This window comes from Canis aureus, chromosome 5 (assembly GCF_053574225.1).
Source record: "Canis aureus isolate CA01 chromosome 5, VMU_Caureus_v.1.0, whole genome shotgun sequence".
NCBI lineage: Eukaryota > Metazoa > Chordata > Mammalia > Carnivora > Canidae > Canis > Canis aureus.
In genome coordinates this window covers 52,412,100-52,439,496 of record NC_135615.1, presented here as the reverse complement: position 1 = coordinate 52,439,496, position 27,397 = coordinate 52,412,100, and the positions used below count along the sequence as shown (strand labels likewise).

The 27,397-nt window shown below is 36.1% G+C and overlaps 1 protein-coding gene across 13 annotated transcripts in view; it reads right to left on the bottom strand.

The window, feature by feature from the left end:
- Positions 1-27,397, bottom strand: part of ERBIN (erbb2 interacting protein) — a 118,731-nt gene that overhangs the window by 66,135 nt on the left and 25,199 nt on the right. For all 13 annotated transcript variants that reach the window (XM_077897986.1, XM_077897985.1, XM_077897988.1 and 10 more), the window contains 3 exons: positions 19,638-19,685; positions 14,097-14,294; positions 10,989-11,106 (listed from right to left, as the gene is read on the bottom strand). In XM_077897986.1, coding sequence (XP_077754112.1) covers positions 10,989-11,106; positions 14,097-14,285 — 307 coding nt within the window. In that variant the 5' untranslated portion in view covers positions 14,286-14,294; positions 19,638-19,685. Of the gene's footprint in view, positions 1-10,988; positions 11,107-14,096; positions 14,295-19,637; positions 19,686-27,397 lie in introns of those variants that run through there.

Genomic DNA, 27,397 nt, shown 5'->3' with positions numbered 1-27,397 from the left:
TATTGCCTAGAATTTACACAGTTCATGTAAATCTTCAAATAAGCAAATATAAACAATGACAGATATCAAATGATATTAAGGAATTACTTTTAACTGTCTTTTTTCAAGTATGAAACAGAATGGTTTCCATCTTGAAATACTTATGTATGAACGAGGTTGTTCATGACTTGCTTTAAAACAATCAGAGGTGAAGGGGTACTTGACTGGCTTCATCAGTTAAGCGTCCGACTTTTGGTTTCAGTTTAGGGCATGATATCAGGGTTGTGAGATTGAGCCCCATGTGGGGCTCCACACTCAGCACAGAGTCTGCTTGAGATTCCCTCTCCCCTTTCACTTCTGCCTCTCCTCACCCTGTTTGTTCTCTCTCTAAAATAAGTAAGTAAATAAATAAATAAATAAAATCTTAAAAACAACTATCAGAGATGGCCAAGTAGGAGGTTTAGATGAAGGTATTCAATACACTGATACATGCTTAAGTTGCCTGATAGGTACACCAGGTTTATTAAATTCTACTTTTGCAAATACTTGAAATATTCCACTATAAAAGATTACTACGGGGGGCACCTGGGTGGCTCAGTGGTTGAGCATCTGCCTTCAGCTCAGAGCATGATCCTGGATGATCCCGGCGTCCTGGGATCAAGTCCCACATCGGGTTCCCTGTGAAGAGCCTGCTTCTCCCTCTGCCTATGTCTCTGCCTCTCTCTGTGTGTTTCTTATGAATAAATAAATGAATCTTTATTTATTTTTTATAGATTTATTTATTTGTTTATTTATTTATTTATGATAGTCACACAGAGAGAGAAAGAGAGGCAGAGACATAGGCAGAGGGAGAAGCAGGCTCCATGCCGGGAGCCTGATGCGGGACTCGATCCCAGGTCTTCAGGATTGCGCCCTGGGCCAAAGGCAGGCGCCAAACCGCTGAGCCACCCAGGGATCCCCATGGATAAATAAATGAATCTTTAAACAAAAGATTACTACTGTTCAGTTACTAGAAACAGACTCAGAGACAAAGAAAAGGACTTCAAAACAGTTACTGTACTTAAAGGGAAAAAAGTGACCAAAATGGTGGAAAGGAAAAGGTTAAATTTAAGACATAAATGAAACCTCACAAAGTATAGTCCCAAATAAAAAAATCCAGGACAGGATTAAAAGAAGACTGGGGTGCCTGGGTGGCTCAGTGGGTTAAGTGTACAACTTCGGCTCAGATCATGATGTCAGGGTCCTGAGATTGAGCCCCACATGGGGCTCCATGCTCAGTGGGGAGTCTGCTTGTCCTTCTTCCTCTGCCCCTCCCCAACACTTGTGTGCTCATGCATTCTCTCAAATAAATAAAATCTTAGAAAGAAAGAAAGAAAGAAAGAAAAAGAAAGAAAGAAAGAAAGAAAGAAAGAAAGAAAGAAAGAAAGAAAGAAAGAAAAGAAAAGAAAGAAAAGAGGAGGAAAAGAACAAGATTAGACACTACAGAGGAAAATTTCAGTGGGCCAGAAGACAGGAAACAGAAATTAGCCAATCTGAAACATAGGGAAAAAGTAGAATAAAAAATATCAACATAACTGAGAATACATGGGACAATGTCCAGCAGGCTAACATATATCTATCTTCCTCTTTAGAAGTTTATTTACCAGTCCACCACTAAGAGTATATGCTCTTGGAGAGCAGAACCTTTGCCTCTCTTTTTCACGAGTTTAATAGGACATGGCACAGCCTTATCAATGTCAATAGACACTTGGCAACACCAATTTTCACACCATAATACCTATGTACACATATTCTTGTCAACAAGAATCTGTGGCAGAGCAACTCCTGTCACCCCAACACAGGATCCCCAACATTGTGATTTATATAGTTTTTATCCAGTTTTGTTATCAAAGTTTATTTTATTTTTTTATAGATTTTATTTATTTATTCATGAGAGACAGAGAGAGAGAGAGAGAGGCAGAGACACAGGCAGAGGGAGAAGCAGGCTCCACGCAGGGAGCCCAACATGGGACTCGATCCCAGGACCCCGGGGTCACACCCTGGGCCCAAAGCAGGTGCTAAACCGCTGAGCCACCCAGGGATCCCCACTCAAAGTTTAATACTTATAGATGGAGTTGTGTACTTTCTCCCCTTACTCTAACAGAATAGTTTTTATAAATTAGGTATTATCCCAATTCTATGAAGGTTTATTCAAACTTGCTCTTAAAAGTAGGTCTGCTAGTTTTTCTGATTTAATATTATGCTCATTGGACTTCTCAAGTTTTCTGCTTCTTGATTTTGGAAATTTATTTTTCATTTCATTTATGTTTTAAAATTTAGTGCCTTTATTGTATTTATTTATTTTCTTTTGAGTGAAAAGTCACTTTTTAAATAAAATGATGGTAACAGGAATGTGAGAGATGTTTCTTTTGGAGGGAATGAGGGACAGAAGAATTTTCTTAATGGTAAAATAAAAGCTTAACTTTGTCAGAAGTCACAAAATTGGAACTACTGATCTACAAATCTTTTTACCTAGAAATTTAACACTTCAATTACACATTTTAGGATATGTATACAATGAATTACTTAAAAGTACCTGTGTTTCTTCTATTACTACTCAAAGATTTTGTTTAGGTTGATTTGATTTTCTATCCTAAGTACATGTAACTATTTAGTATATTGGTATCTTTGTACAGCAAACATTTGCTAAATTTGACTTACTACCAATAACATCCACTGTTTTCTACAGTAATTTTGTTCCTTCTTTTCTCTCACTGATTTATATACAAAATATTTAAGGTTACTAAGTCATGTTCTTTTAGGAGTTAAATTCTTATCAGTCCTTTAACAAATAATTCGTCTCAAGTGATAATTCTATAGGATACATTAAAAAAAAAAAAAAGGATACATTAAAGTAACTTTTATACATTAAAACAGTACCCCTTTGCTAAACTAACTTATTATTTCAAAAACTTTGTATGGGGATGGCAGCAGGGGTCCTGGGGCAGATGTGGTACTCGGGGCCAGAAGTGGGAGACATGGAGGAAAAGGGGCAAAAAAGGCAGTGAGTTTGGATTATTATGAAAAAATATTTGCTTTAAAAAAAAATCACTCTATAAGCATATATTTCATTTCTCTTATGTAAACACCAAGGAATGGAATTAGTGAATTAGTTATATGCCTACTGATATGGTGAATTACATGGATTAATTTTCAAATATTGAAGAAGCTTGGAATATCTGGAATGGGTCCCACTTGGTTGAGGGGTATTATTTTTTTTTTCGTACTAAGAGAACAACATGATTTAGCGTATCACTTTATTTATTTTTTAAAATATATTTTTTAAAGATTTTATTTATTTATTCATGAGAGACAGAGAGACAGAGAGAGAGGCAGAGACACAGGCAGAGGGAGAAGCAGGCTCCATGCCGGGAGCCCGATGTGGGACTCGATCTGGATCATGCCCTGGGCTGAAGGCCGTGCTAAACCACTGAGCCACCCAGGCTGCCCGAAGGGTATTATTCTTATCAAACACTTCTTTTAAAATAAAACATTCCACATTTTCAGGAAGGATAAAGGGAAAGGCATTCCATGATTTTCATTAGCACCCCACTTCATTTTAAAACTTAGCTAAATATCTCATTCCTTTTACCTTTTTTTAAGTCTTTAGGGTATCATAAAATCATCTACATAAAAGATATATCCAAGAGCTATAATGTTTTTTGTACGTGATAAAGACTAGATATCTAAGGAGAAAAAAAAACAATGAGTATGGTATGTTCTACTGATCTAAACTTTTATATGGAGAAAATAATTTTAAGAGTCCTATATTAGATTGCTATAATTTTACTATTTAGTGGAAAGTAATGCTTTTATCTTCCACAAATACAAACATATACTTTTATCTGTGAAATAAGTAATTCTAAATCATCTCCAAATTTCAGATACATGGTAATAATTTTTCCTCAAGCAACTGATTTTGAAATATTCACGGGTTTTCTGCTTTTATAAATTGTTAGCATTGTATTTATTATGACTTTAATTCCTACAGGTTCTAAACCTGTATCTCTGGTTCCCTGCCCTCCCCCCCTTAACTCCAAGTAAGAATTTTCAAATACCCTTGAGGTATTGCTTAGGTATCTCAAACAAAACATGGCCCAAATTGAAATTACCTATACTCTGTATTTTTCAGCAAATATGTATTATCTACACACAGTGTAAGACACTACTATAGACTAAAATACTGAAGACATGGTTCCTTTTCTTGAAAAGCTAAGAAAAATATTATCATCCTACTGGTTTCTTTCCTTCCTTGGTAATATTTCTTCTCAGGATCTTCTGTACCTTTCCCCTCTTCTTCCAGGTTTCTTAATGTTGGGTTGCCACTAGGGCTCATTCTTTAGGTCTCTTTTTTCACACTCATGCCCTTGGTGACTGAATCTAACCTCTGGCTTTATGCTGACAACTCCCACATATGTATAGCTACCACATTCCTCGCTTGATTGAAAACTCCAGACCACCCTCCCCACCCTGTGAATAACCAGGTATCTTATTTCAAACATAACATTTCAAAAAATTATCTGATTTTTTTCCACCAAAAATTACAATTCAACAGATGACCTCATCCCGTCTCAGTTGTCAGCAACTCTTTTCACTTGCATAGACCAATGCTACTGAGGTCATCTTTATCTCTTATCTCATGTCCTATATTCAGTCCATCTTAAAATCTTATCGATTCAACCTTCAAGTACCTCTAGAGTCTGTCCACATCTCACTGCTTCTATCACTATCACCAGAGATGACTGAAATAGCATTCCAACTGGTTACTTTTCACCTTTATACCCACAATGTTTCTACACATAACCAGTGTAAGTCTTTAAAATATAAATCTGATCATGCACTGATCGACCAGCTCAAAGCTTTCCAAATGATTCCAGATCACTGAGAGTAAGAAAGAACATACTAATGCCTACAAGGATCTATCTCTCTGACCTCTACTCCTCTCACTCTCCCATCTTACTATGTTTTAGCTACCCTGGCCTTCTGTTTCCCACACATACTATGAATGATTGCACTTTCCAAACTTTACACTATTATTCCCTCTTTCTGGTACATTCTTAACTCAGATATCTACACAGCTAACTTCTCAAGTCCTTGCTCATGTCACTTTCTCAATAAGACAAGACCTACTCTCAAATGCTTGTATTAGCCAGTCTTCAAAGATGGCTCATTTTATCCTTAAAGTATGCAAAACCTGAATTTTATGAGTTACTTTTTAATTCTCTAACAATTCGAAGTATCTTTTCCCTTTTTCATTCTCATTTGAATTTAATAGTGTTCCTTCTTTGTGATGTACCCTTTTTATAAGAATTTGACTCTGCTGCTTCAACTTAATAAAATGAAAACACCAGTTTAGATATTACAAAATGTGGCTTTCCTCCTTCTATTACTATCACTTAGTTATAGAAGAACTCTTTCTTTACTCCTGAGAAAGAGAATATACCTCCTGACATTTAGGAGCTGGCCTGGTCTTATGAGCTAACTACTTGGCATTCATAGGAGCATCTCAGTATTCTCTTGTTGAACTATACAACTTCAAAGACTATCAAAATCAGACTAGGCCATTCTTTGACCATAAAAGATAAAAATTAAAGCAACTTTGTACAGTTAACCTTTAACATGGGTTTGGATGGTGCAAGTCCACTTAACCATGATTTTTTTTTTTTACAGTACTATAAATAACGTTTTATGATTTTTTTTCGTTTTATGATTTTAATAACATTTTCTTTTCTCCAGCTTACTTTAGGAATATAGTATATAACACACACAACACACAAAATATGTTGTATATGTTATATATATTATACACATATATGCTAGGGATAAGAGTTCTGGTCAACAGTAGGCTGTTAGTATAGTTAAGTTGGAGGTCGGAGGAGTCAAAAGTTATACACAGATTTTCAACAGTGCATGGGGTTGATGCTTCTAACTCCCCACATCATTCAAGGGTCAACTATAATCATGTCTGAACAAATGTGAACATCGTCCAAAATACAAAATACCAAACAAGCCCTTCTCGCAAATACTGCGTGACTGCTATTTCTTTATCAATTACAACTTTAGGCTTGTTCTAATTTTCCTTCCCTATAGATAAAATTAAGTTTCCCAATCATAGGAGTGCCTGGGTGGCTCAATCAGTTGAGTGTCCAATTCTTGGTTTCAGCTCAGACTGTGTTCTCATGGATTGTGTGACTGAACCCCATGTCGGGCTCTGCACCAAGCAATCAGTCTGCTTGAAGATTCTCTCCCTCCACTCCTCCCTTAACTCACACTCTCTCTTTCTCTAAAATAAAATCTAAAAAAAAAAAAAAAAAAAAAAGGTTCCCAATCATAGAACTACCCCTACTTCCTGATAGCATCCCACCCAGAGTAAAACCTCATATTCTTAAATGTTCCCCCAAATCACCAAATAGAAGTCAAAACCCTATAATAAGTCTTTTTTTTAACACCTTGAGACACCCCTTAGATCCCCATGATATGGGTTTTTGCTCATTGCATCAAATAATAAACCCAAACTGTTGAAAGGTGAGTTCCTGGTGATCTCTACTGGGAGGGCATCAATGCTTCAATGTCCTAATTATAGAATGCAAGTTAATACTGGTTCCTTACTGTTTCTGCACTTGAAAAGCTATGGTAATAAATAGTACAGAATATAACAGTGAGCTCCAGTCAAAACAGTCTAAACCAGGAATTGCAAACTCAAATAATTATACTGGTCAAGCCAATGTATGATTTCACTAGAATACGAGTGATAACGCCTATGATAAGGCAGTGTGTGAACACCCCAGTTACAGCCTGCATTATTAACATACTTAGCAGGGACCAGTGATCAATGTTTAAAAATATTTAAGTCCTGGGGTATTTAACACACAGTTTTTCTTCTCTCATTATCTTAAATAAACTTTATTACAAGAGCTCAATTTAAGCAACTATTAGCAATTTAAGCAACTATTAGCAATTTCAGAAATTTGAAAACACAAGACAAAAATACAGTGACTTCCCAGGTCATCAGTAATTTTCCTCATAATCAATTTAACTTCTCTGAGCTTAAAGTGAGAGCCTTTTCCAGCAGTTGGTTCCTAATCATCAGATTTTCTCAGGTTCAATGAACTGGTTTCTGTTTTCACCACAAACTTTCAATTCATTCTTCCTGGGCTTTTTGACTCAATTAAAAAGAAAGGCCTTATTTAACCTCTCTAGCATTCCCATATCAGTTAGAAAGATCTGAGCCACTCTTTCTGGTTTCTGTGCCTTATAAATTCCTGGCTTTCTATTCTGTGTGCTCAGACAGATGAATTACAAACTAGGTTAGTCTTCATTTCTTTTATCTTCCCTTCCCCACCAGCTTTCCCAATCAACCACTTTGCAGAATGTTTTAATCATCATCCCCATTAGTTTTCAAGAAGGACAGGCATTTGAACACAAAAAATGATTATTTTTCAAACATTAGTTGCTTTCTGCAATGACTTAGGACAGCAGCTTGGTAAACTTTTTATTTAAAAACCTAACAATAAAGCAAAACTTTAGACACAAAAGAGCAAATTAAATAAATTTACACTTCAATGCAGTTTCATTTAGAGATCAGTTTAAGACAACAAGGAGAGGGACGCCTGGGGGGGCTCAGGGGTTGAGCACCTGCCTTCAGCCCAGGGCGTGATCCTGGAGTCATGGGATTAAGTCCCACATTGGGCTCTCTGCATGTCTGCTTCTCCCTCTGCCTGTGTCTCTGCCTCTCTCTGTGTGTCTCTCATGAATAAATAAATAAAATCTTAAAAAAAAAAAAAAAAGACAACAAAGAAAAAAGCAAGGAAACAAGTAAAAGGCAAGGGACTGATTCTTCCACATAAAATATAGATGAGGCCCTTTCTATGTGAAATCACAGAGAAAGAGAAGAAAAGAATAGATAAAATTTCCACTAAAAATTAAATTAAGCTTTCATTGGGCAGCAATAACTAATGTCATCCTCTTTCTGGGTAGAATGCTTGAGGGCTTATCTTAAATCTTCTCACTATACAGAAATTATTTCCAACTCCTCAAAAACACAAGCTGATAGAATCACATAAAACAGGTTTTCAATATAACCAAAAAAAAACTGCTCAAACTAGAATAAAAAAGAAACACTACAAACAGGCTGCCATAATTCAAATACACCATTCTTTAAGAAGCTGCATGAAAAAAAAAAAAAAAGAAGCTGCATGAGAGTCTATACATGCTGCACCCAAAGCGCATCAGTCTCAAATCAGAGTAATAAATCCGTGCTTAATATATTTGTCAAGAGATATATGAAAAATGTTCATTATTGAGCCAAGAATTATTATCATACCATGAGAAGTGGTAGCAGTTTGCCAGCCCTTCCCAGGTGCATACAACTGTATTAGTAATATTCAAGATTATTTCAGGTCTCTTTCCTTATACTTTAAGATTTCCCATTTAAAACTATCAAAAAGTAGAAAACACCTCCTTGGGATGAAGGTTCAATGTGATGACTTACAACGTCACACAGTTCTATCATTTGGTAATACTATGGAAAGCTACAATGGCAATGGATTAAGTTCATTACTTTAAAATTTATTAAGCAATACTTGTCACTCGACTAAAGCAGGAGGAATGGAAATTCATTTCAAACTGTCCTTCAAGAGAAGTTTCAAGCTGAGGAAATCTACTTAACCTAAATAAAATCATGAGGGGAAAAGTCACACAAATTAAAAATCAACTGACCTGAACTCTTCAAAATGGCAAAGTCATAAACAAAAAGATGGGCAAACTGTTCCTGATTTTAAAAGATTGAAGAGACACAACTGAATGCTATGTGATCTTTAAGGGGGGGGAGGGGCGGCAAATAGCTGAAACGGGCACTTTTAGGCAACAGGGAAAATGTAATGTCAAATTTCTTGAAAGTGATCATGATACTGTGGTTATGTGTAAGGATTTCCTTGTTCTTGGGAAATGCTTCTATATTTAAAGGTAAAGTTCCTGTCTGCAACTTGAAATTTTAAATAGGTTTACTAAATAGAAATTTTATATAAGCAACAATGTCTTTTCCCCACAACATATTTAAATTCATATATATTTTTAGAAGAGAAAGAAAGCAAATATGGTAAAATGCTAACGGTGGGTGAATCCTTGAGTGTTCTGTGAATTTTTCCATAGGCTTCTACTCTGGCTATGAAATTTTCAAAATAAGTTGAGAAAAACAGGACATACATGAACCCAATCTAAGTAGCTACTAAATTCTAAATTTTTTATTTAAAACACAAATTTCTCATATCACAGGAAAAAAAAATTTAAGTGGCTCCATGCCCAACATGGGGCTTAAACTCACAACCCTGAGATCAAAATGAGACCAACACCTAATTTTAAGAGTGGGATGGTCCACCGACTGAGCAACCCAGGTGCCCCCAAATAACAGAAAAATTCTAACCTGAAAGTCAAATATTTCAATAGAAGTTTTAAAAATTACAAGTTTTAAACTTAAAATTTATAAGCTATTAACAACTAAAACCCACTACAGCATTAACTGCTATAACCTTCCCCTGAACATAGAATGAATGTGAACACATTATACCTCCTTAAAAAAGATTTAATCCCTAAAATAGAAGTATTAAATTGATGACCTTCCTACAAAATGTGCAATTATTTGATACGGATTGCCCACAACTAAAATAATTAGGGTTTATTAAATGAAGGCATGCAATAAATATATATTTTAATTTTTTATGGAAATGAGTAGATACAGTTGCTAATTCATTGAAAGTGAACTGCTGGTTGTGAAAAGAGGATAATTCTTTCAATCAGTCTTTAAAGTTTTTTTTTTTTTTTTTTTTAATTTTTATTTATTTATGATAGTCACAGAGAGAGAAAGAGAGGCAGAGACACAGGCAGAGAGAAGCAGGCTCCATGCACTGGGAGCCCGACGTGGGAATCGATCCTGGGTCTCCAGGATCGCGCCCTAGGCCAAAGGCAGGCGCCAAACCGCTGCGCCACCCAGGGATCCCTCAATCAGTCTTAAAGTGGTTTTTGCAAGTCCTAAAATGTAGAATTAATATGATAGAAAGATCACTTTTGTATGTTCATACCATCAAGACAAAGAGAAACTTTGCAACCCAGAGGTATGGAACAACTGCTAAGCATTTACTGGTGCTACTGCACTAAATTCTGGGGACTTGTTCATAAAGTTTTTTCCAAACATTATAAAGAATTCTTTGAATATGACTTAGTATTTAGTGTTTGTTGAAGTCTTATCTTTTAGCAGGCCATTTAAATATTGACTCTCGTAATTTTTTTTGTAATTACATAAGAAATATGCATTCATTCTAAAATTTTCAAGTATTTACTTCTCTCTCTATTGGACCAGGTAAGCACTTAACATTTTGGAATCTTCTACACTGAAATAAGTGTATATCAAACTAAACCAAGACTATATACAGCAAGAGAACAGTGACCACGTCCTTTATTTCTCATCATTAACTGTAATCCTAGGTCCTAATACAGTACTTGAAAAAAGGTGGTCTTTCAATAAATATTCAATGATATTCAATTGATTTATAATATTGCACTTTTTTTTTACCTTTAACACCGTACCGTAAATACTGCATGCCAGTACTGATGGAGCTCCATTAGATTTCTCTCTATAGCTATATTAAATAGTGTAATCAACAGTGAGCGCTACAGTTGTTAATAGTTTCTCATCATCACAAACAACAGGACAATGGATATATATAAATATATAAATTTAAGGATACATAAGTAAATACATGCATGCATGTATCCACAGCATCTTAATTTAAAGATCATTTTAAAGTTTTTACATCTATCTCCACATTGCCTTAACTATCATATTTATAAGCTTTATATATATGAAAGCTAATATGGTAACACTTTTTAAATTTGTATTTGTATTTTTGTTTAACACACAATTTTAATAAAATAACATGTTCCTAAGTCAGAAAGCCAGGGGAAAAAAATCTTACCATTCTTGCTGACATCCAGTTCCCTGAGATTAATGAGATTTGCAATAGATGCTGGTAATGTTGTTAAATCATTGTCTGGCAAACTCAGTTTGTGTAGAGACTGACAGTTAAAAAGTTGCTAATGAAACAAGGGAAAAAAGGATTTTTGATTAAGTTTCCTTAAACATTTCATTTATTAACCTTTATACAAATAAATATTATTAGTATGTTAAATTGAATGATTTATACCCACATAAATACCAGGAAAGATTTCTTATTGTTTCATGCTATTATGTATCTGAACAGAATTGAACTACTCAATCATTACATCCTTGTACTTCTGCCCTGAGGAAAATGCATTCAGTGAGAATAACTCTATGGTTGTATTCTTTGTTAAAGTAGTAAAAAATAAGTAATTATTAAATATGGCAAACTTTGAAACATCTATTTCAAGCATCCTTATTTCAAAATGAAAATTTACATATATTAAACCCAAATAAGTACAACTGACTTAAAATGACTCAAAATACATAATTCTGATTTGGGATGAAAAAAAGGGAACGAATATATTGTTATGCTAAAATCAGAAGCATGAAATATACTTATAAAATACATTAACCAAAAGTTTAAGTAAATGGGTCACTTCTACATTCCATACCAAAAAACTGTATGGAGCACAGAGAATTTTTAGGGCAATGAAAATACTCTGTACAATACCATAATTAAGGATACGTTTCATACATTTGTCCAGACATACAATGTAGAACACCAAGTGTGAACCGTACCATAAACTATGGACTTCAGGTGATGTTAATTTTTCAACATAGATTCAACAACTTTAATGTAAGTACCACTCTGACAGAGGATGTTGACAACAGTGTAGGTATATATGAGAAATTTCAATTTTGCTGTGAATCTGAAACTGCTCATAAAAAGGAAAGTGTTTAGAAAACCAAACAAAAAGCTGTTATCAGGATGACACTGCATAAGCCCTATTTAAGAAGAGCGTTCTTTCAAAAACTGAAAGTAGTGTAAGTGATTCAGTTATCTGCACTATCACAGAAAAATCACACTCTCTTTTCCACCCAATCACCAGGCTGAGATCCTACTATTATTGCTTATTACAAAAAAGGTACTAATCTCAGACTTCCAAGTTCTCCAGAACAATCTAAGTAAGATAAATTACTTTCTAAAGAACAATATGTAAGGAAAAAGTAAATTACAAAGTACCTTATTACAACCTAGGGAAGTAATTCATAAGCATGCAACCCACAATCTTTAATATTTTATCCATAGCCATATACAATTTCTTTCTAAGAAAACCTTGGATGGCATTGGCTTTCCAAATGTTTTTATTAAAAAAAAAAACAAAAAAAACAAATGTTTTTATTACTAGCTACCAAAGAAAAAGCCTTTTTCAAAGCACTGCCATACAGTATGTATATACACACAGAAATTTAACACAAATATTTCATGCAACAATGGACACATGCAACACACTGTACTTTCTATTCTATTCTAGTTAGGATTGCCAGATGAAATACAGAATGCTTGATTAAATTTGGATTTGAAATAAACAAGGAAGAATTTTTAGAAGAAGTATGTCCTATTTACTGCATAAAACACACTTATACTAAAAAAATATTCATTGTTCATCTAAAAATGATAATTTAACTGGGTGTCCTCTGTTTTTATTTTCTAAATCCACCAGTGCAAATCAGTTTGCTTTTTGGAAATGCCACACATATTTATGATCCACAAACACATCTCCAACCAGTTTTGATAAACACTAATGTTAGAGTAGAAAAACATTCTAACAAATTAAAACTACTGTACAAACTGAGGGTAGCTAAAGGGGAGGTGGGTGGGGGATGGCTAAATGGGTGATGGGTATTAAGGAGGACACTTCTCATGTTAAACACTGGGTATTATACGTAAGTGATCAATCACTAAATTCTACTTCTGAAACCAATATTACACTAGCTGTTAACTAACTAGAATTTAAATAAAAATTTGGCGGGGGGGGGGGGGCAGCTACTGCAGGTTTTCCACAGTAAACAAGGAAGGGAATTGAGAATGAAGGGGATTGGGACTTAAAAAAAAAAGTAGCCATGAAAAATTTTAACAAACTGATAATGTGAGAGGATGTTTCATGGCAACAAAACAACTTTCTCTAGTTGTTTTTACATTTCAAAAATGTTAAGTCCTCTATAAAATCTTTTCAAACAAACTGAAATGGGGGCAAATAGAATACTACCTCTAAAAACCTGCTTAATAACACAATTATTATGTGACAATCGAAAGGATAATTTATTCTCAATTACAATAACGTAGACCAACATCTCACAAAAACTAGAAGAAAAAATTTCTATTTTTGTCTAGCTAAATCTACTGGCTGCAGAAATTGTATAGTCTTACCTACCAAAATGGCACTAAAAAACAAATTAAATACAAAATTTTAACTTACTTTCTCAAATATTCAAGCAATTAACTTGAAGAGATAAAGGTTAAGATTGTATTTTAAAAATTTTGGGGTGGGACGCCTGGGTGGCTCAGCAGTTGAGCGTTTGCCTTCAGCCCAGGGCGTGATCCTGGAGTCCCAGGATCAAATCTGAGATCGAGTCCCACATTGGGCTCCCTGCATGAAGCCTGCTTCTCCCTCTGCCTGTGTCTCTGTCTCTCTCTATGTGTCTTTCATGAATGAATAAATAAAAATCTTAAAAAAAAAAATTAAAATAAAATAAAAATTTGGGGGGCACCTGTTTGGTAGAGTAGTTAAGCGTCCAACTCTTGGTTTTGGTTCAGGTCAGGATCTCAGGGTCCTGAGACAGCCCCATGCAGGGCTCCACGGTCAGTATGGAATCTACTTGAGATTCTTTCTCCCTCTCCCTCTGCCCTACCTCCTGTTCATCCACATGTACACACTCTTTCCCTCTCGCAAATAAATAAATAAATCTTAAAAAAAATTTTTTTTGAACTCTGCTACATATCTCAAGATAAAATGAACCAACCAAAAAAAAAAAAAATGGAAACACAAATACATTGATAGCATTATGGCAACATTGGGGATATCATATTTCTTGCGTAAAAATAACCAATGGCAATTCTTAAAACACAGTATTAACATACCTTTGGAAGCTCTTCAATCTGATTAGCATCTAAATAGAGCTCCTCCAAAGTTTTCTCAAAAGTAAAAATCTCTTTGGGAACCTGTTCCAAACTGCAATGAGAATAATCAAGAGTAGTGACAGTCTCCTCTTCCCCTCGTAGACAACGACATGGTACCAACCGCACAAACAAACTTCGTTTTGTAGTCATTTTTAGACACTGCAATATTCAAATAAAAGTAAATTCAGTTAAAACATATTATAACCAATAATTTTTCAAAAAAAATTCCAATTCATCGCAATCTATATATCAAGACAGGTACCTCTTTCTTTACACACATCCAATGGAATACATTGAACATTGTTTACTGTCAAAATTTATGTAAATTTATATATACTGAATTTCAAATGAAACTCAAGTACTTTTGTACTATAAAAAAAATTACCTGCTAAATAGCTATTTATGTGCTTCTTTAAGACCCATGCTTCATGAGTCTTGGTTATTCTCAACTAGAAAACCCTAATATAACAAAGATATTTCCTTAATTCCTGGGTAAGAGCTATTTTTTTTATTAAGAATTTGGAGGTGCCTGGGAGGTTCAGTTGGTTAAGCATCTGCCTTTGGCTCATGTCATGATCCCAGGGTCCTGGGATCGAGCCCCACATCAAGCTCCCTGTTCATCAAGGGGTCTGCTTGTCCCTCTCTCTACCCCTCCCCCTCTTATGCTCTCTCTCACTTACTCTAATAAAAAAAAATTTATTTATTTTAAAAATAAAATAAGTCTACTCTGTAGACTTTGACTACAGAGTTTTGAGTAGGAAGTGGGACTGCAAAGATATTTTCAGGTCTTCCTTAATGAGCCATCAGAATCAATCACTCCTTTAACTTTCCAAGGCTCTTTTTTTTTTTTTTTTAAGATTTTATTTATTCATGAGAGACATACAGAGAGAGAAGAAGAGGCATAGGCAGAGGGAGAAGCAGGCTCCATGCAAGGAGCCCTAGTGGGACTCGATCCTGGAACTCCAGGATCATGCCCTGAGCTGAAGGCAGACACTCAACCACTGAGCTGCCCACGCGTCCCTCCAAGGCTCTTCTACATCAAAATTCCAATGTATGTCAAGTGTACCTTGTTTCAATTAAATATTGGTCTTTTAATTTTTCTTTTCTTTTTTTTTAAAGATTTTATTTATTTCTTCATGAGAGACACAGAGAGAGGTAGAGAGAGAGGGAGAGACACGGGCAGAGAGAGAAGCAGGCTCCATGCAGGGAGCCCAATGTGGGACTCGATCCCGGGTCTCCAGGATCATGCCCTGGGCTGAAGGCGGCACTAAACCACTGAGCCACCCGGGCTGCCCTCTTTTCATTTTTCTAAAGAGCTTATAGACCCTCTTTTTGTGTAACGTTACACACTAGAGAATAAACTTACTTAATAAAGTATATATACAGATTTGTTTCAAGTTAAATGGGGGAAATTAGTGAAAAGTCTCCAGGTTTTTTTTTTTTTTTTTAGATTATTTACTTATTTGATAGAGAGAGAGAGAAAGAGTGAGTGCACAAGCAGGAGGAGCGGCAGAGGGAGAGGAAGAAGCAGACTCCCCACTGAGCAGGGGGACCAATGCAGGGCTCAATCCCAGGATCCTAGGATCATTACCTGAGCCAAAGGCTGACACTTAACCAACTGAGCCACTGGTTGGTTAATGTTGGTTAAGCAACAATGCTGCTTAAAATTGGCTAATTTTAATTTACATATCCATAGATTAATTCCAACTAGTCTAAGATTATACTACCAAAGAAAAGCCTACTTCAATAAATAAGAATGACTGTTAATCAAGTTAAGAACTCTTTGTAAAATAGGAATTCTTGCTTAAGCCAGAAGACTCTTAGAGTAATAGAATACTTCTAACCAAGGCCAAGACTAGGTTGAAACCAATGAGGGAAATGGTCTCAAGCACAAAATAGAATGAAGCACCGAAAAAACTCACTAATCAAATTAAATATTTTACTGCATTGCCTTTTAAATTAAAAATCACTGAAAAATAATCTGTTTATGAACAAAATGACTAATACTTAAATTAAAAACAAGATTGGGGGATCCCTGGGTGGCGCAGCAGTTTAGCGCTTGCCTTTGGCCCAGGGCACGATCCTGGAGACCCGGGATCGAATCCCACGTCAGGCTCCCGGTGCATGGAGCCTGCTTCTCCCTCTGCCTGTGTCTCTGCCTCTCCTTCTGCCTGTGTCTCTGCCTCTCTCTCTCTGTGTGACTATCATAAATAAATTAATTAATTAAAAAAAAAAAAAATAAAAAATAAAAACAAGATTGGTATTACTAATGTTTTTCTTTTGCCTCAGACTTCAATATGGCTCTACACAGTACTGCTTCCAATTGTTCTATTTCAAATTATGTGATATTCTTTTTTTTTTTTTTTAATTTCTATTTATTTATGATAGTCACAGAGAGAGAGAGAGAGGCAGAGGGAGAAGCAGGCTCCATGCACCGGGAGCCCTAAGGGGGATTCGATCCCGGGTCTCCAGGATCGCGTCCTGGGCCAAAGGCAGGCGCCAAACCGCTGCGCCACCCAGGGACCCCTAAATTATGTGATATTCTTAAAGTGTTTGACAACTAAGCATTTCTCTTGCAATCTTTTAAAAATATAACTATTCTTGGTCAATCACCATGTGCCAGGTACTGTGCTAAGTTCTTTAGATAAAATATATAAATATATAAAATATAAATAATATGTATAAAAATATATATAATATATATAAAATATATAAATGTATATTCTCATTTCATCCTCATATATCTAAGACATGCATTATTATTCCTATTTTTCCATAAAGAAACTGATTCTTTGCTCTTACTGCATTACTGCTCCTAAATACATAATGATAGACATGAAATCATATTCTCAAAATGAATAAAATATCAATAGGTCTTTACTAGGCACTTCTCCTTTAGAGTTTACAAAAATAAAATACTGATCAGATTCAGAACACACCACTCCAAAGTACGGTACCATGACATATTGAGTTCTTTCAACTTAAGGAATGTGAGAAAACAACAGAAGCAGGAAGGTCATGCTGCTCCCTTTGCATGTCCTCCCTTTGCACTTCTCCAATGAAATAGGTCATAAAGTCCTCATGTGAGAAGTGCCTTCCTTATACCTGGAGGAAAAAACCAATCTAATCTCTAAAGAATGGAGACGAATCCTAACAAATGGGCTTTATTAAACTTCCCCCAGTTTACTACATTAAACCTCATACTCTGGGATCCCTGGGTGGCGCAGCGGTTTGGCGCCTGCCTTTGGCCCAGGGCGCGATCCTGGAGACCCGGGATCGAATCCCACGTCGGGCTCCCGGTGCATGGAGCCTGCTTCTCCCTCTGCCTGTGTTTCTGCCTCTCTCTCTCTTTCTCTCTCTGACTATCATAAATTAAAAAATAAAGATAAAAAAAATAAAAAAATAAACCTCATACTCTGACTTATCATACTTCTTTCTATGCAAGTCACACTCTTCATCAAACCTAGCATAAAAATACGAAGTTTTAATGGTTTCTTTATGTCCTTACTCTTTATAAAAGCTCCTCTGCCACTTAAAAACTTGTATTAAATAAATTTGCATGCTTTCTCTTATTAAACTATCTTTGTGAAGTTAGTTTTCAGACCTAGCCAAAGAAAAAAGGGCCAAGGAAAATGTTTCTTCCCCTACACTATGATGTCAAATATAAAAGTTTCTGTATGAAATTGCCTCATGGGAATGTAATATATAGCATGGTGATTATAGTTAATAATAATAATGTACTGTGTATTTGAAAATTGCTATGAGAGTAGATCTTAAAAGTTTTCTCATAGCAAGAAAAAAAATGTATAACTACATATGGTGATAGATGTTAGATTTTGGTGGACATTTAGCAATATATGCACATATCAAATCACTGTTATACCATACACCTGAAATTAATATAGTTAGGTCCATTATACTTCAACAGAAACAAAAAAACTTTATCAATAAAGAATATCCAGAAAAGTTTACTGAATGCTTATTAAGAATATAGTTTTACTGGTAAGAATGAGCAGTTTTGTTGATCTAATAAGAATTTCAGGGCAGCTTGGGTGGCTCAGCAGTTTAACACCGCCTTCAGCCCAGGGCATGATCCTGGAGACCCGGGATCGACTGCCACATCGGGCTCCCTGCATGGAGCCTGCTTCTCCCTCTGCCTGTGTCTCTGACTCACTCTCTCTCATGAATAAATAAATAAAATCTTAAAAAAAAAAAAAATTTCATTGCCACAGGGGAATTTAGCTTATACCTGTGTGTTTATGAGATCCCCAAATTAAAAGATTCCAAAAATGAGTATGAAATTTCTGCTCAAGAGATTTTAAGATTTAAACTGATAACAAGTTAAGAGGACACTTAAGAACAATGGGGAACTCAATCTGCTCTTTCCAACATGGTAGCCATTAGACATGTGGCCATCTTAACCATTTTTAACTTAAAATTCAAGTTAAATTAAATAAAATTAAAAATCTAGTTTCTCAGTCACACTAAGTACATTTTAAAAGCCCAACAGCCAAATGTGTGGCTAGTGGCTACTGTACTCAGTAACAGAAGACAGAGAACATTATTTCTATCAGTGCAGAAAGTTCTGTGGGACAGTGTTGGTTTGATGTTTGAAAATATTATTCTGTTTATCAAATTATAAATATTGCATGCTTATATTTATATAATATGATAGTACCAAAGAACTTGTAAGATATGGCCTAAAAATTCCTGAAATTGTAATGGATTTGAGAGTATAACTGCTAGCTGAGAATAAAGGGCATGAAAAGTTTATGACCAAATATATGTAATTAAAAAGAGTGTATCATAGATATCACCTGTGCAGCACACATGAAGCATAAGGCAATTTATAAGACAGAGTAATTGTTAATGAAGGTAAAACATCTCCAAGGTTTTTTTGTAGTGCTAACCATAAAGAGATCATGTTGTAGACAGACGAGTGGGGTGGTCAGAAGTTTCACAACTTCTAAGAAGAGACTATGACTTTAAAAAAGGAAATTAGATGCTCTAGGAAACAATTTACATCTTAAGTAAAAATTTCCTGTGGACAGAGGCTATGAAGAGAGCAGTTTTAGATCTCAGATTGAATTCAGTGGGCCTACAGCCCATACAAAAATGAACTCTAATTTATAGCAGATTAAAACTGCTGATTGCTAAGAAAGGAGGGGGAACTTCATTACTGAGGGAATGGGAGGAAAATATCATATGAAAGAGAAATAAATGAGTACTAACAACCAAAAAGAGCCTCCCTTATACAATACTAAAAGGAAGTAAACCAGAGGAAGAAAGCCTGGCCTGTTTTCAAAAGGAAGTGATCAACATGGGAACAGTCATTAGAATTTTAGTGTTAAGATAACTAAGAGCCACTTTATAAACCGGACTTAACAAGGGAGACATAAAAATATTCTAATCAAATGGAGAAAGAAAGAAAAGCCAACCAAGAAAAAAAAGGCATAACAACAAGCCAAACACTTTCTAACAAAACAAATTAAAGCTACTTACCACTGGGTTGAATTTATCTCCCTGATGTTTCTTAATTGAGCCAACATTCTGTGGAAACCAAAATAAAGAAACAAAATTAACAATAAAAAGAGATCTTGGGACACCTGAGTGGCTCAGCAGTTGAGTGTCTGCCTTTGGCTCAGAGCATGATCCTGGAGTCCCAGGATCGAGTCCCACATCGGGCTCCCTGCATGGAGCCTGCTTCTCCCTCTGCCTGTGTCTCTGTCTCTCTTAGTATATCTCTCATGAATAAATAAAATCTTTAAAAATAAATAAATAAACAAACAAACATAAATAAATAAAAAGAGATCTTTATGGCTTTAAAGATCATCTCTTCTAAATTCTTATTTGTATCAAAATGTAAATTATAATTCTCAAAAATTCACTAGTATTAAACACACAAATTTGCTAACCTTTAAATACATAGCTAGCTTCTTAATCAGTCACTGGACTGTTTTTAATAATTTTTAAACTATGGTAAGCGCTCATCTGTATCAAATAATAAATACCCAACTACCACTAAAATCCCATTTATTTGAAACTACTGAGAAAGAATAAGGTTTTTCCAAACAAATTCAAATCACCAATTGTATTAAATTTAATAGTTTTTCCAAAAAATATTTTCTTTAGGTATGCTTGAGTGGCTCAGTGGTTGAGCATCTGCCTTGGGCTCAGGTCATGATCCCGGGGTCCTGGGATGGAGTCCCACATCAGGCTCCCCAAAAGGAGTTGGCCTCTCCCTCTGCCTATGACTCTGCCTCTCTCTGTGTGTCTCTCATGAATAAATAAATAAAATCTTTCTTATGTATGTATGTATGTATTTGAGAGAGGGAGCACACAAGTGAGAGTTGGCAGGGAGACGGGGAAGACAGAAAGAGAGAGAGAGAGAGAGGGAGAGAGGGAGAGAATCTGAAGCAAACTCTGCACTGAGCGAAGAGCATGATTCAGGACTCGATCTCATGATCTCAAGATCATGACCTGAGCCAAAACCAGAAGTTGAACACTTAACCAACGAAGCCACCCAGGCACCCCTATATTCAGTAGTTTCTGATGGTTCTGTAAAGCAGACAATGGTAACAGATGCTCAGATTCTATTCCTCCCTTTACAGAAATTTTACTTTATTTGGGGTAGTAATGAACCCAGCTAAATATCCACAATAGATCCTTTCAAGATGGATGGACAGGAGTCGGAGGACACAGTTGAGATCAGTGACATATGAAGTCTGCTTTGAGAATGGAATGGGGTTGGTTATAGGCAAATATTTGTGCTCCTTATCTAGGGATAGATATAAACATGTCTACTGAGGCAACAACAATCCTATGACCATGAGTCAACAAGTCTGAGTATTAAAAAAACAAGGAGGCTGACAAAGAAGAGAAACAAAACAATCTGGGGGTCTCTAATAGCAGTGCTGAGGAAATGGACTTTTCTTTTTGGAAATGGACCATGTTAAACTACTGCCTTTTTCTGGGTTTCTTGGTATGTAAGAAAGCTAACCCCCGCCCCCCGCCCCCCCCCCCGCCAATTAATTTAAACCATTGCAAAGCTTCCTGTACCTAGAGCTGACACATTACAAAGTGCAATAGCCTAAACCCAAAACAGGAACATTAAGAAATACATAAATACATCATAATCTTTTTCTTAAAAATTCATAATGCTACTAAGTTTGTGTTTCAAAATTTTAGTTATCCTAAATTTATTGGGCTATTTTTCTCTGTGCCAAATGGTTTAGTACTGCTGAGTTGTTTAACCTTCCCCACAAATTCTACATATAGTACATGCCACAAAAAATACCTCTGTGTATAGCAAGCAAAGATGGTCACTAAATTTGTCATTCAACATACTCCTACAAATGTGATAATCTGGTAAAATGGAATTGTCAATAAGCTGAAATGGAATATGGCTATGGAAGACCAGGTTGGAGAGAAGAGAGATGTGAACTTTGTGTTTAGAAATGTTAGTTTAAAATACCTGAAAGATGTCCTAGTAGGATCTTTAGTGTGCAGTTGAATATGGGCATTCAGAGATATGGGGACAGATCCAAGCTGAGGATATAAATTTGGAAGTCATCTGCTTAGAAATGATATTTAAAGCAAGGAAATTACATGAAAGCATCAAGAGCATGAGCATGGACACAAAAAAGAACAGGTCCAATGACTGAGCCCTGGGATATTACAAAAATAAGAGATAAGAAAGTAAAGATGGAACCAGCAAGGACACTGAAGAGAGACAGTGAGTCAAAAAAAAAAAAAAAAAAAAGTGATATATCATAAAAGCAAAGTGAAAATATTTCAAGGAGGAAGAAGTTATTAACTATGTTAAAGAGAATTTAGAATTACCAATGTGTAAAAAAAGATCACTGATTATCCTGACAAGATCATTTAATGTGGAGGGGTAGAAACTAAACAAAATTTGGAGGTGATTCAAGAAGAAAGAGGATAACCTGACAGCAAATTCAGACAACTCAGATAATTTGGCTACAAAGGACATTAGAAAAACAGAGCAGTAGCAAGAGTATAATGTGAATCAAGTGTTACAACATTTGATTTGTAAGCAGATAGGCATAATCTAGTTAGAAGAGCCCATTGGTAAATTTCCATAAAGAGATTTGGGCAACAACTCATAGATTGTCCTAGCAAGATGTCCCACCAATAAAAAAGCTGCTCATAAGGAGGAAAACAAAACAAAACACACCTTGCGTGCAATAGTATGACTAGCTAAATAAAATTCATATAGGTTATTTTTCAAAAATATAGATTACTGGGGACGCCTGGGTGGCTCAGCAGTTGAGTATCAGCCTTTGACTCTGGGCATGATCCCAGTCCCAGGATCGAGTCCCACATCGGGCTCCTTGCAGGGAGCCTGCTTCTCCCTCTGCCTGTGTCTCTGCCTCTCTCTGTGTCTCTCATGAATAAATAAATAAAATCTTTAAAAATATATAGAAAGAGATCACTGTGCCTTCTTTCTAGAGACTCTTTTTGCAAGATTTTATTAATTAATTAATTAATTTGAGAGAGAGAGAGAGGGAGAGAGAGGTGAATAAGCATGTGAGTGAGGGGAGGAACAGAGGGAGAGGACCAGCAGAACTCTGCACTAAATGTGGAGCCCAGTGCAGGTCTCAATCTCATGATTCAGAGATCACAACCTGAGCTGAAATAGTCTGACACTTAACCGACTGAGCCACCCAGGCATCCTTCTGGAGATTCTTATTTTGGAGATTAGATAGAAAACTCAAGATTCTCTATCTTAAAGTGCTGATGTAATTCTTTTTGTGCAACATTCTCAACGATAATCAGCACATGGTCAATCTTATTTCATCTGTGTTCAAACCACCATCTTTCCTCCCTCCTAATTCTCTACCATTATTTTGACAGACTCTCAGCTTGGGTATTACTATAAAGTGAAAAGTGAAGTCACTATAAAGGTTTTTAAAATACAATATGTTGGGATCCCTGGGTGGCGCAGCGGTTTGGCGCCTGCCTTTGGCCCAGGGCGCGATCCTGGAGACCCGGGATCGAGTCCCACGTCGGGCTCCCGGTGCATGGAGCCTGCTTCTCCCTCTGCCTGTGTCTCTGCCTCTCTCTCTCTCTCTCTCTCTCTGTGACTATCATACAAAATAAAATAAAATAAAATAAAATACAGTATGTTATACTTTCCCATCGATTTAAAGAGATCACATGATATACCTGACTAGATTTGAGAGAGATTTTATTGCTGGAGCAATCTTTCTAAATGAGTTCAAAAGCTAAAATGTACAACAAAGGATCATCAGGCATGCTCACAGCTATGAGCAGTCAGTGGTTATATAAGATCATTTTAGTTTGATTATGGCTATCCTGGTGTTTGTTAATCTATATTCACTATACCTGTCCTTAGTACTGAGTCATTTAATGGACACTATTAACCCATTACAGGTAAGTAAATGAATAATCAATAATGAAAATATGGATATGAAAAAAAATATATATATAGAAAAGTCAGAAATTGGGATGCCTGGGTGGCTCAGTGGTGGAGCATCTGCCTTTGGCTCAGGTCGTGATTCCGGGGTCCTGGGATTGAGTCCCACATCAGGCTCCCTGTAGGGAGCCTGCTTCTCCTTCTGCCTTTCTTTCTTTTTTTTTTTTTTTTTTAAGGCTTTGTTTATTTATTCATGAGAGACACAGAGAGAGGCAGAGACACAGGCAGAGGGAGAAGCAGGCTCCATGCAAGGAGCCCGACGTGGGACTCGATTCTGGGTCTCCAGGATCACACCCTGGGCTGAAGGCAGCGCTAAACCGCTGCGCCACTCGGGCTGCTCTGCCTGTGTTTCTGTCTCTCTCATGAATAAATTGTTTTAAAAAGGTAAGAAATTTGTACAATGAAAAAAATTATAAATGCTATACAAGAGCATTGGGTCCTGAAGGACAAAAATCAATAACTGAATATACAAAATGTGCTATGCCTATAACATATACAGCAACAAAGAGATAGTTCCATACTTAGAGCTGTAAGACTAACATCGATGTCTGAACCCTACTGGCCGGATTCTAATCCAGTAGAAAGCTGAGTTTCTTCAATATTTGCACTACTAATCCAACTTTCATAACAAACCATTGTTAGCCTAAACATGTTTTACAAAAATGTTAGTGTTGAATAAAGTTGTAGGCATACATACTGAAGTTACTAAGGAGTGCCACATTTGTATAAATTTCTGTCTTACATTCCTACAGATTATTTACATAAAGAAAGGGACAGATCCCTACAGTTTAGAAACTGTATATGTCCATGTAACCAATAGCAATGACAATATAAAATCTACTTTAGTGAATAAAAGTGGCAAGAGGGGGCATCCCTGTGTTGTTCCTGATCTTAGAAGAAAGGCTCTCAGGTTTTCACCAGTGAGTAGGATGCTAACTGTAAGCCTGTCATATATGGCTTTTACTATGTTGACATATGTTTCTTCTACACCCACTCTGTTGAGAATTATTATAACTGGATGTTGAATTTTTGTCAGATGCTTATAAAAAAAGGACAGGTTACTAAGTCGTCTTAGAATTCACCAGTGAAGCTATCAACTCCCCACCAAAGTAAATAGGCAAGAAAAATAAATAAAAGGCATTCAAACTGGAAAGGAAAAAGTAAAACTGTCACTATTTACAGATGACATAATAGTATATATAGAAAATACTAAAGACTCCATCAAAAAAACTGTTAAAACTAATAACTGAATTTGGTAAAGTTGCAGGATACAAAAATCAGTTTAATTTTTATTCACTAATAAAAAATTATCAGAAAGTTGGGACGCCTGGGTGGCTCAGTGGTTGAGCGCCTCCCTGCAGCCCAGGGCGTGATCCTGGGGTCCCGGGATCGATTCCCGCATCAGGCTCCCTGCGTGGAGCCTGCTTCTCCCTCTGCCTGTGTCTCTGCCTCTCTCTCTCTTTGTCTCTCATGTATAAATAAATAAAATCTTTAAAAAAAATTATCGGAAAGAAAAATTTTTTAAAATCCCATTTACAATTGTATCAAAGAACAATACACCTAGGAATAAAGTTAATGAAGGAGATGAAAGATCTACATATTGAAAACTCTAAGATATTAATGAAAGAAACTGAAGATACAAATAAATGAGAAATTATTTCATATTCATGAGCTGCAAGAATCAGTACAGGTAAAATGCCCATACTACCCGGAGCAATCTAAAAATTCAATGCAATCTCTATCGAAATTCCAATGCCATTTTTCAAAAAATACGGTCAATATTTTTACCCAAACACAATGGGTAAGGTAAAGGGCAGTCCCTTCAATTAATGATAGGGGGAAAACTAGAGTCAGGCAAAAGAATAAAACTTGACAACGTTCTTACACCATATACAAAGATTAACTCAAAATAGATTAAAGGCTTGAACCTGGGGCACACCTGGGGTGCTCAGTCGGTAAAGGGTCCAACTCTTGATTTCAACTCAGGCTATAATCTCAAGGTTATGAGATTGAGCATTGCATGATGCTACACACTCAGCATAGTCTCTTGTCCCTCTCCCTTCTCCAGCTTGTATGTGCTATCTCTCAAATAAATAAAATCTTTTTAAAAAAGGAAGAAAAAAAAAAGACAACAAACCTAAGACCTAAAACCATAAAATTCCTAGAAGAAAATACAGGTGGGTAAGCTTCTTCAGGTAGGTCTTGTTAATGATTTTTAATCTGACACCAAAAACAAAAATAAGTAAGTAGTACTACGTCATAATAAAAAGCCTCTGGCACAGCAAAAGAAACCATCAACATAAGGAAAAGGTAACCTACAGAATGAGAGAAAATACTATTATTCAAAATATCTAAAGAACTCACACAATTTAATGACCAAAAAAAATCCAATTTAAAAATGGGCAGAAAATCTGAATATACACTTAAAAGAAAAATAACAAGTAGCCAACAGAGAGATGAAAAGATGCTCAACATCACTAATCATCAGGGAAATGCAAATCAAAATAATAAGATATCACATCCCACAACTCAGAATGGCTATTATCAAAAAGACAAGAAATAACAAGTATTGTTGAAGATGTGGAGATAAAGGAACCCTTCTGCACTTTTAGAGAGAATGTAAATTGGTGCAGCCACTATGTAAAACAATGTGGAGGTCCCTCCCTGAAAAGAAATCCAGCTATATGATCCAGCAATTCCACTTGTGCGTATTTATCTGAAGAAAACCTCTCTTGGGGCGCCCATGTGGCTCAGTGGGTTAAGCATCTGCCTTCAGCTCAGGTCATGATCCCAGAATCCTGGGATCAAGCCTCACACTGAGCTCTCTGCTCAGGAGAGAGTCTGTTTCTCCTTCTCCCTCTCCCCCAACTGGTGCTTTCTCTCAAATAAATAAATAAAATCTTTAGAAAAGAAATCTCTCTTTCAAGAAATTTCTCCAGCTACCAATCTATTTCTCTGCTTTCCTGTACAATAAAATTCCAAACAAATTGTCTATATACACTGTCTTCAATTATTTCATCAATTGTTCTTAAATACACTCCAATCACACTTTTGTCTCCATCACTTCAATGGAAACTATTCTTCTTAGTTCATCAATGGCTCACATATTGCCAAATTCAATAGATAAATTCTAAGTTCACATCTCACTTGAACTGTTTCATTAGAAGCATCATTCCCCTACTTCTTTCCACATTTTCTTAGTTTCCAAAACATTACAGGCTCCTAATTTTGTTATTACACCACTAATTATGCCCCAGTCTCCTTTTCTAGTTGTTCCTCTTCATACCAACCATTTAACACATATAGTCACCAACAACACAGATTTTGGTCCTCTTCTCCATACTCATACCCTTGGTGATCATACAGTTAAGTCTTTAAATGTTATCAACTCTTTAAATAATAAGTACTCAAAAGATACCTGTCCTAGTTTGGGTTCTCCCAAAAGAAAAGGATCAGATAAGAACTTAAGTACAGGTAGTCTGTCCAGAAAATGACCTGAGGGAGCAAGAGTAAGGCAGAGATTTAAAAAAAAAAAAAAAAAAAGAGCACCAATACAAAACACATCAGTAGGAATCAGAATGGGAATAGCACATATAAAAATTATTTCTGGGGGCAGCCCCAGTGGCGCAGTGGTTTAGCGCCTCCTGCAGTCTGGGGAGTGATCCTGGAGACTCGGGATCGAGTCCCATGTGAGGCTTCCTGTATGGAGCCTGCTTCTCCCTCTGCCTCTCTCTCTCTCTGTGTGTCTCTATGAATAAATAAAATCTTACAAAAATTATTTCTGGGATGCCTGGGTGGCTCA